We start from the raw sequence: 18,327 nt of genomic DNA on the forward strand, positions 1-18,327 counted from the left end.
TGCAATGTGACAGACTAACATCTCACTGTGGAAAAGTGATTTAATGCAAATTGTATTCAATTTTTCAATGTGACAGACTGACAGTGAGATGCATTTGGTGCAACACAAATACAGGTATTAATCTGATTAATCTATTAATCAGTAAATGTACTCACCCTCAGGCCATACAAGCTGTAGATGAGTTTGTTTCTTCAACAGATTTGAATACAATTTGCATTAAATCACTTTTTCACCTGCAGTGATCCTCTGCACTGCGTCAGAAACAGAATTCGAACAACTGATTAAACATCACAATAATCCACTATTAATCCATAATATTGCTTTCTCCTAGGGCTGTGTCACGATACAGGGGTTGCGATGCTATATGTTGCAGTATAATGCGATACTGTAAGCAAGATAATATATTGGGTGGGATGTTTCTTATTTTTTTTTTTTAGAAATAAGACAATAGGATATAATTTTAGGAAAACTGTCATTTAGAACACACCACCATGCAAATCTTAGCAAAACAAAAAAAACATTTCCATACATGCCCATCTATCTACAGTAGGTGGACAACCAGAATGGGTAATACCGCCACGTGTACCTCCGACACAGCGTTAACTGCAAGTCAAACGTGTGTTAAAAATCATTCACAAAACTACCGCCAGGTGGCGCAAATGGGCGGATTGCGAACTGAATGTAATTGTAAAAGGTTTGGTTTGTAAACGGAGATAAAAGGAAGACGTAAAACAACAATAACATTATAATATAACATTGTAACATCCACAAAACCATTAAAAAATTTACAGTGAGTTAATTTCAAAACGTGGGATAGTCTTAGGCTACAGTCTACTCATCAAAAATGTAAAGAAAGACCTTTACACACCTTTACTTTTTTCCAGCTTATTGTTATTAAACAGTCATTACATATATATATATATATATATATATATATATATATATATATATATATATATATATTAGTGCTGTCAAAATTAGCGCGTTAACGCATTCGATTAATTTGAAATATTTAACGCGTTAAAAAAAAATAACGCAATTAACGCGGTTGCAGTTTTTTTTATTTCCAGTTGTGGCCTATGTGTGATCAACGTGCAAAGAAATATGGATAAGACCAAGGAAGGACTTTTAGACGGAAAGTTTCAGTATAAAACTCTGCCGGATTACTCTTCAGTCTGCCACAAGAAACATTACTCTTCATTCAGTATGCCACAAGAAACAGCAACATTAAAATCATGAACTCAAATGTCATTGTTTAAAAAAAAAAAAAAACAATGACTGTAACAGTGCGTAAATCAGACCTTTCTGTAACGCTAACGTTAATAAGCTTAAACGAAAATAAAGAAATAATTGTGTAGCGGAGTATTTTTTGTACACAGTGCCGCGAACTGTCAATCACTCCTGTGCGCGTGCATCACTGTCCTCCTCAGCTGCAGCAGCAACTTGCGCTCTCTCTCTTCATCAAGCTTTAAAACAAAAAGGGGACAAAAAGATCATATTGGCTTTGTGCATAGGCTATAGATTAATTAGATAAATGAATATCTAAATTTGTGCCTTGCCGTCTACGGTATTTTTTTAGAACTTAGAAAAAAGATGCTGCAGCCAATGAACAGCCAGCGGGGGCTGCAGGACGACTCAACCTCCGCGGACAGTTTTTAATGTTTATCAGACAATAAATACTCAAGATTTTGCTTTAGTATAACTCACAACGAGTTTCACACACCTTCTCCGGCCACGTTGAGTTGTTGACACTTAACAGTGGGAAAAGCGACACATGCGCTATTCACTTGTATAACTTAAGGGTGAATGGGTAATGCAGTTTCTGCTCTCGGTGGGATGAATTAGGAAGCTTGCATTGTGAAGGGCGCTCTGAAAATCGGCAAAAAGATTAAAACCTCTATTAAAACAGATGTCCAAATGAGCGTACCGGTACGCTACAAGCACGTTCTGGGCGCACGGAGAGGTGGCGGTACGCTCAATAGCTATATTTGGAAGTGGCGGTGAGTACCGGTGCATACTGGCCCACTTAAAGCACTGGCAATGACTATACTTTGGAATTTTTTTGCAATCCACTTAGAATTCAACATGGAAATCATTTTTGTTTTTTATTGGCATTGATTGTTTTGAACTTCAAATGGTACTTACATGCCTGTGTTTTTATTTCTGTAATAAATATGGCTTTCAAGCCAACAGTTAATTTGGAGGATATTGATGGTTTATTGCTGTTTACATGAGAAAATCTGTGTTACAAGTTAAACAAAAATTCCAATAAACAATCATATTTTGAATTTAAATAGTTTCTTTGTCTTGAGTTTACATTAATTATTTACATTTTACATTTACATATCCAAAAAGTTTCAGTCTTTTAATTGCGATTAATTTTAAAAAATTGTGCGATTAATTAGTTAATTTTTTTTAATCGATTGACAGCACTAATATATATATATATATATATATATATATATATATATATATATATATATATATATATATATATATATACATACATACATACATACACAAACACACATACACACACACACACACACGGATTAAAAGCTAAATGTTTCATTTCGGTTCATTCTTGGTTAAAAAAAAAATCTTCAGGTTCCATATGCAGAGCGAAATGAGAGAACGTTCCAGCATTTAGAAATAATTTTTATTAACTAGATTGTTCAAACTGCTAACAAAATGAATTTTGGAATTATGTCTTTAATGTGTGACCAAAAATTTAGTATTTTCTGTTTCAGTTGTTTGATCGCGCTGCTGGCTCATGTGCAGCCGTTCACCGTGCCATTCGGTGTGAGCAGCGGTCCACTTTGGCATATTTTTGTCTATTATGATTTTTTTTTCATCGATACTGAAACACGTGTGAACTACAAAGCCTATTTTACCTAATGAATAATAGTTAAGCTTCAAATGGGCAACATCACGAATATGGAAAATGGAAATGTATATTATTATATACTCCATATTTATCCATTAGAATTATATATATTTTTATATGATAAATTTCTTACTGATAAATTTGTTAAATTTAAACAATATTTTTTAGAGTGTGAAATATAAATTCTCACAGAATGTAGCCTATTCATTATCAGTATATTAAACCATTTCTTTATGTTTTTCTAAATCCCAAACAGATCAATATTAAAGCATCTCTCCATTACGGACCGTTCTGAAAGCAGAATTTATGCAGACGCATATATATGCTTTAAAAACTTTAACAGAGATGTATAGAGGGTATTTAATAGGTCAGCCCCCATGTAAGATTTTTTATTACTAGTCGTTCATTTGTTATTATTCAACTAATCGCAGGTTTATATTAAATTTACATCTATAATCCAGGCTTAATACTGTATATTTCACGCTCAAGATCATGCATTAAGTTTGCCACAAAGCACAAGCAGAAGTTGCCTAACAATTGTGAAAAAGGAGAAATTTTAATTATTTATTAATAAACAAATGTTTTCTTGTCGGCTGAAAGATGAAATTCATAGTGCTGACTCTCCACATGGATGCACTTTTAAGAAGAAATGCAACCTTCACAGATTACACAATGTTTTCGTTTTGAATTGATTTGTTTAAAAGTAGACATTTCAAGCTTTCTGTAGATATATATTTTTTATGTTTGTGAGACACCACAATTTTTTAGTTATTTCATTATCAGGACAAAAATTTAAGTGATCGAGAGGGCGCTTCCCTGTCATGCATGCGAATTAATAATTATCACAGAAACACTTGAATATGAATATTAATTCACATTTTGCAAATGCAATACAAAGGAAAAATTTTTTTTTACATGCAATTATCCAAAATAAAACCAAACAAGATTTGTAATGAAGATAAAATATGTAGACAAATAAAAATAAATGCTGCATCACGCATCAGCATCAAGCGCGCCGCACAAATCTTGCACTCTGATAATTTGAGGAATAGAATAGGCCTACACACCTGCATTTAAATGCATCTGCAATTTATTTTTGTATTATTTTTACTTTACTTAAATTATATGAAAGTAAGTAAAGAAGGCTCCCTTTAAAATCACTGAAGTTGTCAATTAATGAAGCTCTTTTTTTACATTGTGTGCATTTTTTGATTATAATGAGAGAACTTGAGTTTAAATGTGAGGACGTTTTATTAATCCGTCCTTTCTGTAGAGTTTAAATGATTTAACTAAATTGTACAGGTTTATTTCTTTAGAATAATATAACACATAATTGATATTATATAAACAATCCCGCACACCTATTAAATGTGTCAAATCTAAAATATGGTTTAATACTGTGTAGCTTAGAGAACATGTAATTACAGGCTCATAGACTTAACATTTATCCTGCTTGAATTAGTTATAAGAAATGCACATAATTTCATAAGTACTAAACTTTCATCTATGAATATTAAATATTTTAACTACAGTGTTTTTCTTAAATTTTCCCAGACTGTAGCTGTCAAATGTAACACATCGGTGAGGCAAAGCTGACAGCTCTTAGCGAAAATGTGCCCTGATGCGCTTGTTTGATAACTTGTGGTTAAAGCGCCACTCAGTGGTCAAAAGCAGCAAATGCACTTTGCAGATGCGGCGGGCCGATCATTTTGGTTGGCCACCAACTGTATCTGTGTGTGACCTGGCTGGCATATATTTTTAGGAATATCCAAAAAAACATTGTATGGGTCAAAATTATTAATTGTTATTTTATGCCAAAAATCCTTAAGATTTCAAGTAAAGATCATGTTCCATGAAGATATTTTGTAAATGTCCTACCTACATCAAAACCTAATTTTTGATTAGTAATATGCAATTCTGAGAACTTAATTTGTACAACTTTAAAAGTTTTTTTTTTTCTCAGTATTTAGTAGGGGTGTCCCCGACTAAAGATTTTCATAGTTGGATCAGAATTTTCAAATCTTGCTGATATTCGACTGATGGTCGAATCATATGTTTGGGGGCGGAGCAAAACACATTGAGTCAAGTCAGACATTCGATAGCCATAATTACTGATGTTAACACAAACAGGAAAAATGTGTAACAAATGCCTCGCAGATACAAACGGGTAAATAATGTTTTTTTATGTTTTGATTAAAAGATAGATACACTAAACGTCAGCGAAACCCTAACAAGTCACAATTTTTACAATAGTTCTCACATTATAAAGTTAGCCTATATGAAAGAAGGTATTAATTTTCTGCATTTCTGTTTTGAGCTGCATGCGCTGAGATGACCAGTAGAGTGAGCATTTGATAGCAAGTTTTTAATCAATGGGGTTAAACTTATAATTTCATGTAGAATATGCTTTGCTATTTATACAACATAACGTTAATATTAAGACTTATAGCCTATCTGCAAAAAGAGCCTGAATGCAAATGAACGTGTCTGCGCAGCTCTGAAGGAAGCCTTTTGTGGACCTGTTCTTCACGGAACAATGTGCAGAAACACAGCTACTAAACTCTTAAAATTCACAGCGTTGAAGAGATAGCACCGTAGTTCTTCAATGAAGCACTAGACTCAAAACCAAATGCATCTTATATCAGGTAAATAATATAGCCATGATATATATACAACAGCTGAAATGTTTTGAAGTCACTTGTACCCTACTTGTTAAAAAAAATCCAGTCTCCGTCTGTCAGTTTGAGTCTCGGCAAAGTTTTAAATCCCTGCCAGCAAGATGCTCTGCCGGTCACGGATTATGGAAAGTGAAACATAAATCTATAGGGCTGGTTGGATTTATTCACGCAGTTTAAAATATTTATTTGAAGCCTCTTTATTTTCAGATTCTTATTCCCAGCTTTATCACAATAGGCTGCATATTAACTTATTGGGAGAAAACCAAGTTCTATGTGAAATCAGACATTTGAGCGCTCACATATAGTCAGAATGGCATAATGATAACAGCCCACGAATATTCTGTGAGATTGGTAGTCAAATCAGGCTCCTCGAATTGAAGCATTGAATCCTAGACTATTTGGGGTCACCCCTAGTATTAAGATTATTTGCCTTCAGATTTTCAAATTGTTGTATCTCGGGGAAATATTGTCCTATCCGAAAAAAACAAACATCAATGGAAAGCTTATTAAATCAGAAAAAATTAAGCATGAGAGAACACACACACACACACACACACACACACACACACACATATATATATATATATATATATATATATATATATATATATATATACAGTGGGGCTCGAAAGTTTGGGCACCCCTTGCAGAATCTGTGAAAATATGAGTAATTTTCAAAAAATAAGAGAGATCATACTAAATGCATGTTATTTTTTATTTAGTACGGTCCTGAGTAAGATATTGTACATAAAAGATATTAACATTTAGTCCACAAGACAAAAAAATTGTTGAAATTATTAAAATAACCCCACTCAAAAGTTTGGGAACCCTTGGTTCTTAATACTGTGTTCTGTTACCTGATGATCCTCGACTGTCTTTCTGTTTTGTGATGGTTGTGCATGAGTCCCTTGTTTGTTCTGAACAGTTAAACTGAGCAGCCTTCTTCAGAAAAATCTTTAAGGTCCTGCAGATTCTTCAGTTTTCCATCATCTTTGCATATTTGAACCCTTTCCAGCAGGGACTTTATGATTTTGAGATGCTGATGCTGAGATGCAAATTTTTTCCATTTAGTTCTGCCCTTCGTAAGCAACAGAAGATACTTGTATGTTTCCCGGTACACAAATTAAGTACAATTTACCTTGATCTTCAAATTCCAAAAGTTTTCACACCCCAACTCTTAATGCATTTTGTTTCCTTCTGGAGCATCAGTGAATGTTTGAATCTTTTTTAATAGTTGTGTTTGAGTCCGTCAAATGTCCTCAGTGTGATAAGATGTATCTCAAAATCATAAAGTCACTGCTGGAAAGGGTTCAAATATGCAAAGATGAAAAAAAAAATATCCGTACAGTTTTCCACACACGGTTCGGCAGGCTCTGGTACTACATTTTAACTATATATATATATATATATATATATATATATATATATATATATATATATATATATAATAACCATTTAATCTGCATTTGCATTAATCTGTCCCTGTAACATTCAATGCTATTGAACCACATTTTGTGCAGTAAGAGTAAAGGCGGAACAGTTAAGTGCTTATGGTTAGGACCTAGGGTTAGGGTTACAAGACTCAAATTACTAAAATTATTCAAAAATATGTGCGAGTTCTATATCTGATCCTGGATGCAATATAATTTTTGATCTTAGTATTTGTCAGGCTGTGTTGCACAGTACCATGATATCTTTTCTGTATTGCAAATAATGGCTACCAAACAGCTGCTACATGTATTTAGTTGCATGGAATATAAGAGCTGTTTAAACCTTGTTTGGATTTTGCAGTTGTTGTTGTTGTTTCCTGTTCTCATTGGCCTAGTTTAAATTGTTGTAGTTGTCATAATAGTAAAATGATCTTGTTGAAATTAGTTGTTTGATATTGCTCAGATGCTTGTGACTGAATCAATAAAAAAAAAAAATCACTTGATGGACCTTCACTATGTATCATCATTACTTCCTTGTACTCTATTTAGAGATCATCCAATCACAATGTTTTTTTTTTTTTTTTTTACTTGTTTTTCTTCTTCCGGCTAAACTTTAGGTTTTTATTTATACCGAAATGAGAGAGAGGGGCCTACTAACCATCCTATACTAATAAGCATCTGTTATTCAAATGATCTAATTGCTCAAAGACAGACTGGGACTGTAAAGCAGAGAGGACTGATCGAGCAGAGGTTCACAGGTGAGCAGAGCTATTTCACAAAAAGCAATAAAAACAAATCTATGCTGTTGACATGAAAACAGAAGCTGTAGGAGCTGTGTTTTGATAGGGTGACTGGTGGGGTCATGAGAGACCCACAGCCGATCTCCACAGCTGGAATGCTAATAAACCACCTTGCGCTGCAGCTTGTATATGCTGCACTCTAGCACAACAATACAACGACTTGACATCGACAGGTTATATGTCAAAAATAGGTGAAACGTGGTGATTCAAAAAGGGAGTTGATGTTCATTTCTGTGTGAATTTGTTAGTGGATCTTTTCTTTGGGGAAAAAACACAAATCCCTTGTTGTGGTACAACTGGAGTATTACCCATAGTTCTTTGCTAGTAGTTACACTATGATGAGCTAAGCCACTGCAATTCAGCAGAGGTTCTTCTACTGCTGCTCTATAACAAATGGGAGGGGAAACTAGGTGTGTTTCAGGTGCAGATGTCTCGCTGGGGCCTACCCCAATCCTCAGCAGGTTTCTTTTGGGTCCTAATAATAACTTGAAAGTGCCTCTTTTTGCCCCTTTTAATTAGTCTCCAGAACACATACAGCTAATTGGTGGTTCTTAATTGGGTTTAGATTCGCTACTTGTCTGTTCAGATCCCCCTGCACCCCACCCCAATCCCTTCTCAGTCTAGGTGAAAAGAAATCCTTACACCCCAGCCAGGGGTTTTATGTTTCTTGTCACTTAGCACTTTGATTTCTTGGTGAATTAAGAGCTATTTAATTAGTGGGGTTTCTTTTTATATCTCCATCTCAGTAGGGAAGAGATTTGGATGTTGTCAGAGTTGAAGCTTTTTAAAGGTAAAAGAGAAAGTTTCAAAAGCAGTAGCATGACACACTTGGACAGAAACGTATTATATTCCCTGCCTAGAATAAAAATTAACGGAATGGGTAAATTCATGCACAGAAACAACAGGCATAGTTGTCAAGTAACATAGTGACATCATGGTCTCCTTTTCACCTGGCATTAAAATGCATTTTGCATTTGGATAGTTCAGCTTCGTGCATCTCGTCTCCAGCATGATTGGATAGAGCCCAAACAAATTGCATAAAACATGAGTTTGCATTAACTAAAACATTGCTGCTGTTATCACAAAAATGTAAAAACATTAACGGATACTTGTAAAGTATTTCTGGCATTTCTTTTGTTTTCTGACTAACGCTTCTATACTAACCCTATAGGGATCAGTAGTAAAGAAAAGTTAACAAAAAATCATAGCACTCTCTTCCAAGTGTAATCCAATGAAATAATTTGATATAGAGTATATTTAGATATTGTTAATACACATGGGTCAGAAAATTGCAAAAGCACATTGCCTGCTGTTTTTATAACTTTTTTAGGACTCACAAAACTAGCTTTAACAGCCAATCAAAGTGAAACACATTATTTTTTAGTGCAACCTCATCGCATATTAAGTTAAGATCTTTATGCTGGTAATGAAAATGCATCTAAATTCACCCTGATCACCTTTTAATAGTAGTTTTAGTCATCCGATCACAATTTTTTTTATATACTTCTAATCAGGATCAATACAATCATGCATGTTCATTCCGGTTGTAAGGTGGCTTATGAGTTTCCTGATTAAACTCCATTATGCTTTAGTTTGTAGTCAGTTAATAGACCGTACACCTCAATAGCTTATTATTTAAATCAATGCATACCTGAGATGTATGTATGATTTCAGAAGTGGTATTGATATTGAAATGTTGTTTTTATTGTTGTTTTGATAACATGGCCCATCTAAATAACTTTACTTGGCACTGTAGTAATTCTGCCATCTAATTTGGATGCTGTTTGGTATGTTTAGAGCTAATCTGGAGGAGGAACTAAATGCAGCCCTCGACAGAGTTGCAGTGCAGGACCTACAAGATCATCAGCAGGAGGAAACGCAAGGTATCACACATTAGACTCTTTCACACAGTAATACCAGTAAATTGCCATAAAAATACCAGAACGACTTTACCGGTAAATAAAAAAATGCGCTGTTCACACAGTCATCGACATTCCGTCTTTTGTACAGAAATTCACACCATTCACACATCCATTCCAAAATACCGGTAAATTCTTTGATGTCATTAACCTCCAAACAGCTGTGCTTGTATTTTTAAACATGGAGGGTAATACGTGGTCAGTATTTCTGTTGACAGTTTCATTTTTGTTTCAAACTTTAGTATTCATGCAACTGCTTTTGTTACAGAGACATCGTAATAGACGACTGGTTTAAATAATTATACTCACCATTAATAAAACACCTGTTGCTGACCAATTTAGTGAAATTCAGCTTGAAAGGAGTAACAGTACAATGAAGTTACGATTGAAAATCGCAGTCTGTATACGCGCGACATTGCAGAAAAGGTGTGTTCACAAATGTACCGTATTTTCTGGACTATAAGTCACACTTTTTTTCATAGTTTGGCTGGTCCTGCGACTTATAGTCAGGTGTGACTTATTTATCAAAATTAATTTGACATGAACCAAGAGAAATTAACTAAGAGACATGAACCAAAAGAAAACATTAACGTCTACAGCCGCGACCGGGCGCTCTATGCTGCTCAGTGTAGACTACAGGAGCACTGAGCAGCATAGAGTGCCCTCTCGCGGCTGTAGACGGTAATGTTTTCTCTTGGTGCTTCTGCCCGGAACAGGGGAAGCGCTTTAATTTCACTGTCGCTTCAGTTGGATGACATTTATTTTATTTTATTAAACAGTGCGTGAATGCGTCAGATTATTAGGATTTGCCCGGAGTAGACGTTTTATGTCACTGCGTTCTGAACTTGTACATGCTCATACCGGTAATTTTACTTCTGCATTCACACAAAGCAGAATTCCAGCAATTTACTGGTAATGTTACAGCTTCTCATACCAGTAAATTGCTGGAATGAATTTACCGGTATTTTTTTTTTAAGGTGTGAAAGGGCTTGTTGTCCTATCCAGCACACACTTCAAAGGTATACAGTGGGGCTCGAAAGTTTGGGCACCCCTTGCAGAATCAGTGAAAATATGAGTGATTTTCAAAAAATAAGAGAGATCATACTAAATGCATGTTATATTTTATTTAGTACTGTCCTGAGTAAGATATTGTACATAAAAGATATTAACATTTAGTCCACAAGGCAAAAAATTATGCTGAAATTATTAAAATAACCCCACTCAAAAGTTTGGGAACCCTTGGTTCTTAATACTGTGTTCTGTTACCTGATGATCCTCGGCTTTCTTTCTGTTTTGTGATGGTTGTGCATGAGTCCCTTGTTTGTTCTGAACAGTTAAACTGAGCAGCGTTCTTCAGAAAAATCTTTAAGGTCCTACAGATTCTTCAGTTTTCCAGCTTCTTTGCATATTTGAACCCTTTCCAGCAGTGACTTTATGATTTTGAGATGCATCTTATCACACTGAGGACATTTGAGGGACTCAAACACAACTATTTAAAAAGATTCAAACATTCACTGATGCTCCAGAAGGAAACAAGATGCATTAAGAGCTGGGGGGTGAAAACTTTTGGAATTTGAAGATCAAGGTAAATTGTACTTAATTTGTGTACCGGGAAACATACAAGTATCTTCTGTTGCTTACGAAGGGCAGAACTAAATGGAAAAAATATATATTTCAACAAAATAAGACAAATTTGGCCATCTTCATCATGTTCAAAAGTTTTCACCCCCCAGCTCTTAATGCATCTCGTTTCCTTCTGGAGCATCAGTGAATGTTTGAATCTTTTTAAAAAGTGTTTTGTTTGAGTCCCTCAAATGTCCTCAGTGTGAAAAGATGCATCTCAAAATCATAAAGTCACTGCTGGAAAGGGTTCAAATATGCAAAGATGCTGGAAAACTGAAGAATCTGCAGGACTTTAAAGATTTTTCTGAAGAAGGCTGCTCAGTTTAACTGTTCTGAACAAACAAGGGACTCATGCACAACCATCACAAAACAGAAGGACAGCCGAGGATCATCAGGTAACAGAACACAGTACTAAGAACCAAGGGTTCCCAAACTTATGAGTGGGGTTATTTTAAGAATTTCAGCATTTTTTTTGTCTTGTGGACTAAATGTTAATATCTTTTATGTACAATATCTTACTCAGGACAGTACTAAATAAAATATAACATGCATTTAGTATGATCTCTCTTATTTTTTGAAAATTACTCATATTTTCACAGATTCTGCAAGGGGTGCCCAAACTTTCGAGCCCCACTGTAATTTACTAATGTAAAGTAATGCAACTGATGAGTGTTAAGCTGTTCCATTGTGTGAACTGTTATAAACATTCTAAATCCTATCTTTTGGGAGAATGCAACCAATCCTTTCCGGTTCATCTAATACCAATGCCAAGTAAATGAAGTGGTTTAATAATACTGAGTCCCAGGACCTTATTCTGCAAAAAACTGTTCAATCTATGGAGGTGTATGGAATAAATTTTAATATGGAACTCCAGTGTCCACTCTGGGACTAAATGGTAGCAAATGTGAAAAAAAAATTCTAACACCTGTGTGCTCTGAAAAGCAGAAAAGCATAGTGCTCTGAGTGGATTGAGTGCGTGGCGGCGCAGGTATGCAAGCTTGTCGAGTGAATATCTCACAGACATCACAGGAAAATCTGTAGTTTGGTCAGATATGTCAAAAGCAAGTAAGTAAAACAATGCACAGGTTACTGAAGTTATATAAATCCCCCAAAAAATTATAGGGGCATTCACTATAAACAACAAATAAAACAATAAATTTATTTGAAACGTCAAGCATACACAACTTTATTTAAAGCAGAAGTGAAACTAGCAGACTGTGTGAAATGCGCTAGGCTGTAAGTTTTTCTCTCATTCTGCACCAATACAAATGTGTGTGAGCTGCATAAATTTATCTTGTTTTAAAGCCAAAGTATACTTCAGTTTTTACTCGTACACAAGGGTCTGTGTGCACTGCGCATGACGCAAATTACGTAACCAAAATAGTACGCGTGCACTCGTATAATGTATAACGAGTTCTTCCCTGTATTATTTTAGGAAAAAGTTTTGTGATTACAGTAAGCTGTTGCAATGGAGCAGCTCCAATGTGCCATTAAAATAAACAGTGAAAGTAACAAAAGCTTATGCAATACATTTTAATAGGTATAATTAAGTGTGGAAATACCTGAAGGTAATATATGTTTGCAAAATGAAGCCAACACGATTCATATTATTATTATTATTATTATTATTATTGTTATTATCATTATTATTTAGTTTATTTAACCGATATAAAAAAAATTACAAATGCTGTGAAAATACAGGTATTGTCATTGGCATGTACCAAAAATAAAAATATCTGTATCAGAAAAAGTGCTATCAGTGCATTTGGTTTCGTTTTGTTTTACTTCCCTCTGGTTACCATCATTTTATAAAATAGTTTCTTTCATGTTCTGCAAAAAAAAAAAAAAAAAAAAAAAGTCTAACAGGTTTGGAACAGCATGAGACATAAGGGAGAGTTAATAATGAAAGAATATTAAACTATCACTTTAAACTTATTTAAAAATATATTTTTAGTAGTTTTAGTTAACAATAACAACTAGGGATGGGCATTTTCCGCAAATATCACATTCGAATATTTGAGCCCACAAAAAAACTTTTTATTTAAATTAAGTTTAATGAGACAGACGTTATTTTTCAGCAACATTTATTGTTTCCGTCATTTTGAACAAGCTTACACACAATAAGCTTGAACATTACACATCGTGTTTTGTAGCTGAAAACCTTTAACTATTAGTGCAAACAAACAAAAGTACAGATTAAAAGCAAAAAAAAAAAAAAAAGTGAACAAAGAAAAAACGTAAAGCAGCCTGCAGCAATTCGGCTATTGTAGAACGTAGCCTACACTTAACTTTGAAACTTTTAAACTGTCAGCAAATCGCACCGCAGGTCATGTGACAAGAACTAAACATTCAGCTTCATCCTTTCCCGTAACAACGTTGAAAGTTCAGCCAAGATGAAGGAACAGCTGATTATAGCTGTATATTCTGTACTCGATGGCGCCGTGCATGGCTGCTTCAGTGCTTGGCTCTCCAGTGTTTGTACTGTTTTTGCGGGACATGCTTTTACATCAATGAACGGTGGTGTAGAGATGTAACGGTGTTAAAAAGATGTGCTGTCCTGATCTAGAAATGCAGTTTGTCAACTGCAAGCCGTTCTATTCGCCGCGGGAGTTTCACTCGTTCATTCTGGTTAGTGTTTACATTCCTACGCAAGCACAAGTAAGCCTGGCTTTACAGAAACTCACTGATCAGATCACAGAGACAGAACAACAACACCCGGACTCTGTTTTAATCATTCTTGGGGACTTTAATAAAGCTAATCTTTCCCGTGAACTACCAAAATACAGACAGCATGTTACATGTCCCACCAGAGACAGTAATATATTGGATCACTGTTACACCACAGTAAAGGATGCATATCACTCTGTTCCACGAGCAGCTTTGGGACATTCTGATCACTGTCTGGTTCATCTTATACCGTCCTACAAGCAGAAACTTAAATCTGCTAAACCTGTAGTAAGGACTGTGAAGAGATGGACCAGCGAAACAGAGCAGTATTTGCAATCATGTTTTGACATCACTGATTGGAGTGTTTTTGAAGCTGCTACAACCGATCTGGACGAACTCACAGAGACTGTAACATCCTATATTAGTTTCTGTGAGGATATATGCATTCCTACGAGGACTTATTTAACATTCAACAATGATAGGCCATGGTTTACATTAAAACTCAGACATCTTCGTCAGGCCAAAGAGGATGCCTACAGAAATGGGGACAGGGTCTTGTACAATCAGGCCAGGTACACACTGAACAAAGAGATCAGAGCGGCTAAAAAGACCTACGCTAAAAAGTTGGAAGACCAGTTTACTTCCAATGACTCAACTTCAGTGTGGAGAGGAATGAGGGCCATCACAAACTACAAGACTTGCTAACGACCTGAATGAGTTTTATTGTAGATTTGAAACCCCGAACACCCATTCTGAACATCTCCCTACACAACCATTAACACCTCCTGCAATCCCCCTCTCCACACCTCCTGCTCTTCAAATCTGTGAAGATGATGTGTATGGAGCCAGAAGAGTCTCAATAAAGATAAATGCACACACTACATTCACATATGCACACACAGGATTCATAGATGCACACACATGATTCATAAATACACACACAAGATGCACAAATGCGCACAAAATTCACAAATGCACACACAAAATTTAAAAAGCACAGAAGATTCACAAATGCATACAAAATTCAGAAATGCACACAAAAATCAGAAATACACACACAATTCAGAAATGCAAACAACATTTACAAATGCACTCAAGATTCACAAATGCACAGGACAAGATTCACAAATGCACAGGACAAGATTCAGAAATGTATTTCTGATGCACACACACATATATCTTGATTCACAAACTGCTTGCGGTCTGTGAACTTCACTGCATTTGTGTGTGAATTTTGAGACTCCCCTGACTTGGCTCAACACACAAATGCCTTTTTTTAAACAGGGAATGATCTGCAACCAATCAGATATCTCCCTTGTTTTAGCCAATCACAAGAATGCACCCCACTTGGGGGATTGTTTACTTATAAGCCAATCACATGAATGTGTTCACACAGCAATTGTATTAAATTGTATGAAAATACAGATGTTTAGATTACAATTCAGGTTTATTTTTTTATTTTTTTTACTAAATATAAAGTTAAAAATGTCTCAATACATATAGCCCAGTGACTGCAGAAAAAAAGTTAACCATGGATTCATAAATTTGCAATAGGCAATTATTTCATTTTATTGAAATATTTTAATGAAAGTAAAAAAAAAAAAAAAGTTTAAACCTTTTTGAATATTTAAATATATCTAAATATTCTTTTGGATGCAATATAGAAGTCACTTTAATTATAATATTCAGTCCCTACATGAAGAGAGAGTCAGTGGTCCGCTGCGAGAGGAAAGTGGCTCTCTGGCTGCGAAAAGTGGGTCTCCGGCTGTCGTTCGCTTAGGAAAGTGAGTTGATCGCTGCGTGAGGAAAGGGAATCGTTCGCTCAACTTCGCTGCTTGAGGAAAGTGAATCGTTCGCTGAGGAAAGTGAGTCGCTCACTGCGTGACTCGTGAGGAAAATGAATCGTTCGCTGAGGAAAGTGAGTCGCTCGCTGGGTGAGGAAAGTGAGTCGTTCGCTGGGTGAGGAAAGTGAGTCGTTCGCTGGGTGAGGAAAGTGAGTCGCTCGCTGGGTGAGGAAAGTGAGTCGTTCGCTGCGTGACTCGTGAGGAAAGTGAATCGTTCGCTGAGGAAAGTGAGTCGCTCGCTGGGTGAGGAAAGTGAGTCGTTCGCTGCGTGACTCGTGAGGAAAGTGAGTCGCTCGCTGGGTGAGGAAAGTGAGTCGTTCGCTGCGTGACTCGTGAGGAAAGTGAATCGTTCGCTGAGGAAAGTGAGTCGCTCGCTGGGTGAGGAAAAAAAGTGAGTCGTTCGCTGCGTGACTCGTGAGGAAAGTGAGTCGCTCGCTGGGTGAGGAAAGTGAGTCGTTCGCTGCGTGACTCGTGAGGAAAGTGAATCGTTCGCTGAGGAAAGTGAGTCGCTCGCTGGGTGAGGAAAGTGAGTCGTTCGCTGCGTGACTCGTGAGGAAAGTGAGTCGTTCGCTGCGTGACTCGTGAGGAAAGTGAGTCGCTCGCTGGGTGAGGAAAGTGAGTCGTTCGCTGCGTGACTCGTGAGGAAAGTGAGTCGTTCGCTGCGCAAAGTGGGTCGCCGGCTGTGTGAGGTAAGTGAGTCGTTCGCTGAGGAAAGTGAGTCGTTCGCTGCGTGAGGAAAGTGAGTCGTTCGCTGATTGGCTTATAAGTAAACAATCCCCCACGTGGGGTGCATTCTTGTGATTGGCTAAAACAAGGGAGATATCTGATTGGTTGCAGATCATTCCCTGTTTAAAAAAAGGCATTTGTGTGTCGAGCCAAGTCAAGGGAGTCTCAAAATTCACACACAAATGCAGTGAAGTTCACAGACCGCAAGCAGTTTGTAAATCAAGATATATGTGTGTGTGCATCAGAAATACATTTCTGAATCTTGTCCTGTGCATTTGTGAATCTTGAGTGCATTTGTAAATGTTGTTTGCATTTCTAAATTGTGTGTGTATTTCTGAATTTTGTGTGCATTTCTGAATTTTGTATGCATTTGTGAATCTTCTGTGCTTTTTAAATTTTGTGTGTGCATCTGTGAATTTTGTGTGCATTTGTGTATCCTGTGTGTGTATTCATGAATTATGTGTGTGCATGTATGAATCCTATGTGTGCATATGTGACTGTAGTGTGTGCATTTATCTTTATTGAGACTCTTCTGGCTCCATAGATGTGCGCCAGGTCTTCAAGAAGAACAAAAGAAGAAAAGCACCAGGCCCAGATGGCGTTACAACAACCTGTCTGAAAATCTGTGCTGACCAGCTGGCCCCCATCTTTTCACAGATCTTCAACAGATCCCTGGAGTTGTGTGAAGTGCCTTCCTGCTTCAAACGCTCCTTTTCCTCAGAAAAGGAAAAAAGCACCAGGCCCAGATTGTGTTACACCAGCCTGTCTGAAATCCTGTGCTGACCAGCTGGCCCCCATCTTCACACAGATCTTCAACAGATCGCTGGAGCTGTGCGAAGTCCCTTCATGCTTCAAACGTTCCACCATCATCCCCATCCCTAAGAAACCCAAAATTACAGGACTAAATGACTACAGGCCTGTGGCTCTAACGTCTGTAGTCATGAAGTCATTTGAAAAACTGGTGCTGGCCCACCTGAAGGACATCACTGGGCCCTTGCTGGATCCTCTTCAGTTTGCCTACAGAGCAAACAGGTCTGTGGACAATGCAGTAAACATTGGACTGCATTATGTTCTGCAACACCTAGACAGACCGGGGACTTATGTGAGGATCCTGTTTGTGGACTTCAGCTCGGCCTTCAACACGATCATCCCAAACCTCCTCCTGCCCAAACTAAATCAAAACAGTGGAGATGATCGTGGACTTCAGGAGAAACCCCCCTGCACTCCCCCCACTCACCATCATGAACAGCACTGTGACTGCAGTGGAGTCATTAAGGTTCCTGGGAACCACCATCTCTCAGGACCTGAAGTGGGACATTCACATTGACTCCATTGTGAAAAAGGCCCAGCAAAGGTTGTACTTCCTCTGCCAGCTGAGGAAGTTTAACCTGCCACAGGAGCTGCTGAAACAGTTCTACTCCACCATCATTGAATCCATCCTCTGCAATTCAGTAACTGTCTGGTTCAGCTCAGCTTCTAAATCTGACCTCAGAAGACTACAGAGGGTAGTCCGGACTGCTGAGCGATTCATTGGTTCAACTCTCCCATCGATTCAAGAACTGTACTTATCCAGAGTGAGAAAAGGGGCTGTCAAAATCACTTTGGACCCCTCACATCCAGCACACTCCCTCTTTGAACTGTTGCCATCTGGTCGACGCTACAGAGCACTGAGCACTAGAACAACCAGACACAGGACCAGTTTCTTCCCTCAGGCAATCCATCTTATGAACAGCTGATAATAACGAACACACTA

The 18,327-nt window shown here is 37.0% G+C and overlaps 1 protein-coding gene across 4 annotated transcripts in view; it reads left to right on the forward strand.

Annotated features, from left to right (window-relative positions):
* Positions 1–18,327, forward strand: part of cntln (centlein, centrosomal protein) — a 144,168-nt gene that overhangs the window by 72,507 nt on the left and 53,334 nt on the right. For all 4 annotated transcript variants that reach the window (XM_026204410.1, XM_026204408.1, XM_026204407.1 and 1 more), the window contains one exon: positions 9,593–9,678. In XM_026204410.1, coding sequence (XP_026060195.1) covers positions 9,593–9,678 — 86 coding nt within the window. The remainder of the gene's footprint in view (positions 1–9,592; positions 9,679–18,327) is intronic.

This window comes from Carassius auratus, chromosome 26 (genome assembly GCF_003368295.1).
Source record: "Carassius auratus strain Wakin chromosome 26, ASM336829v1, whole genome shotgun sequence".
NCBI lineage: Eukaryota > Metazoa > Chordata > Actinopteri > Cypriniformes > Cyprinidae > Carassius > Carassius auratus.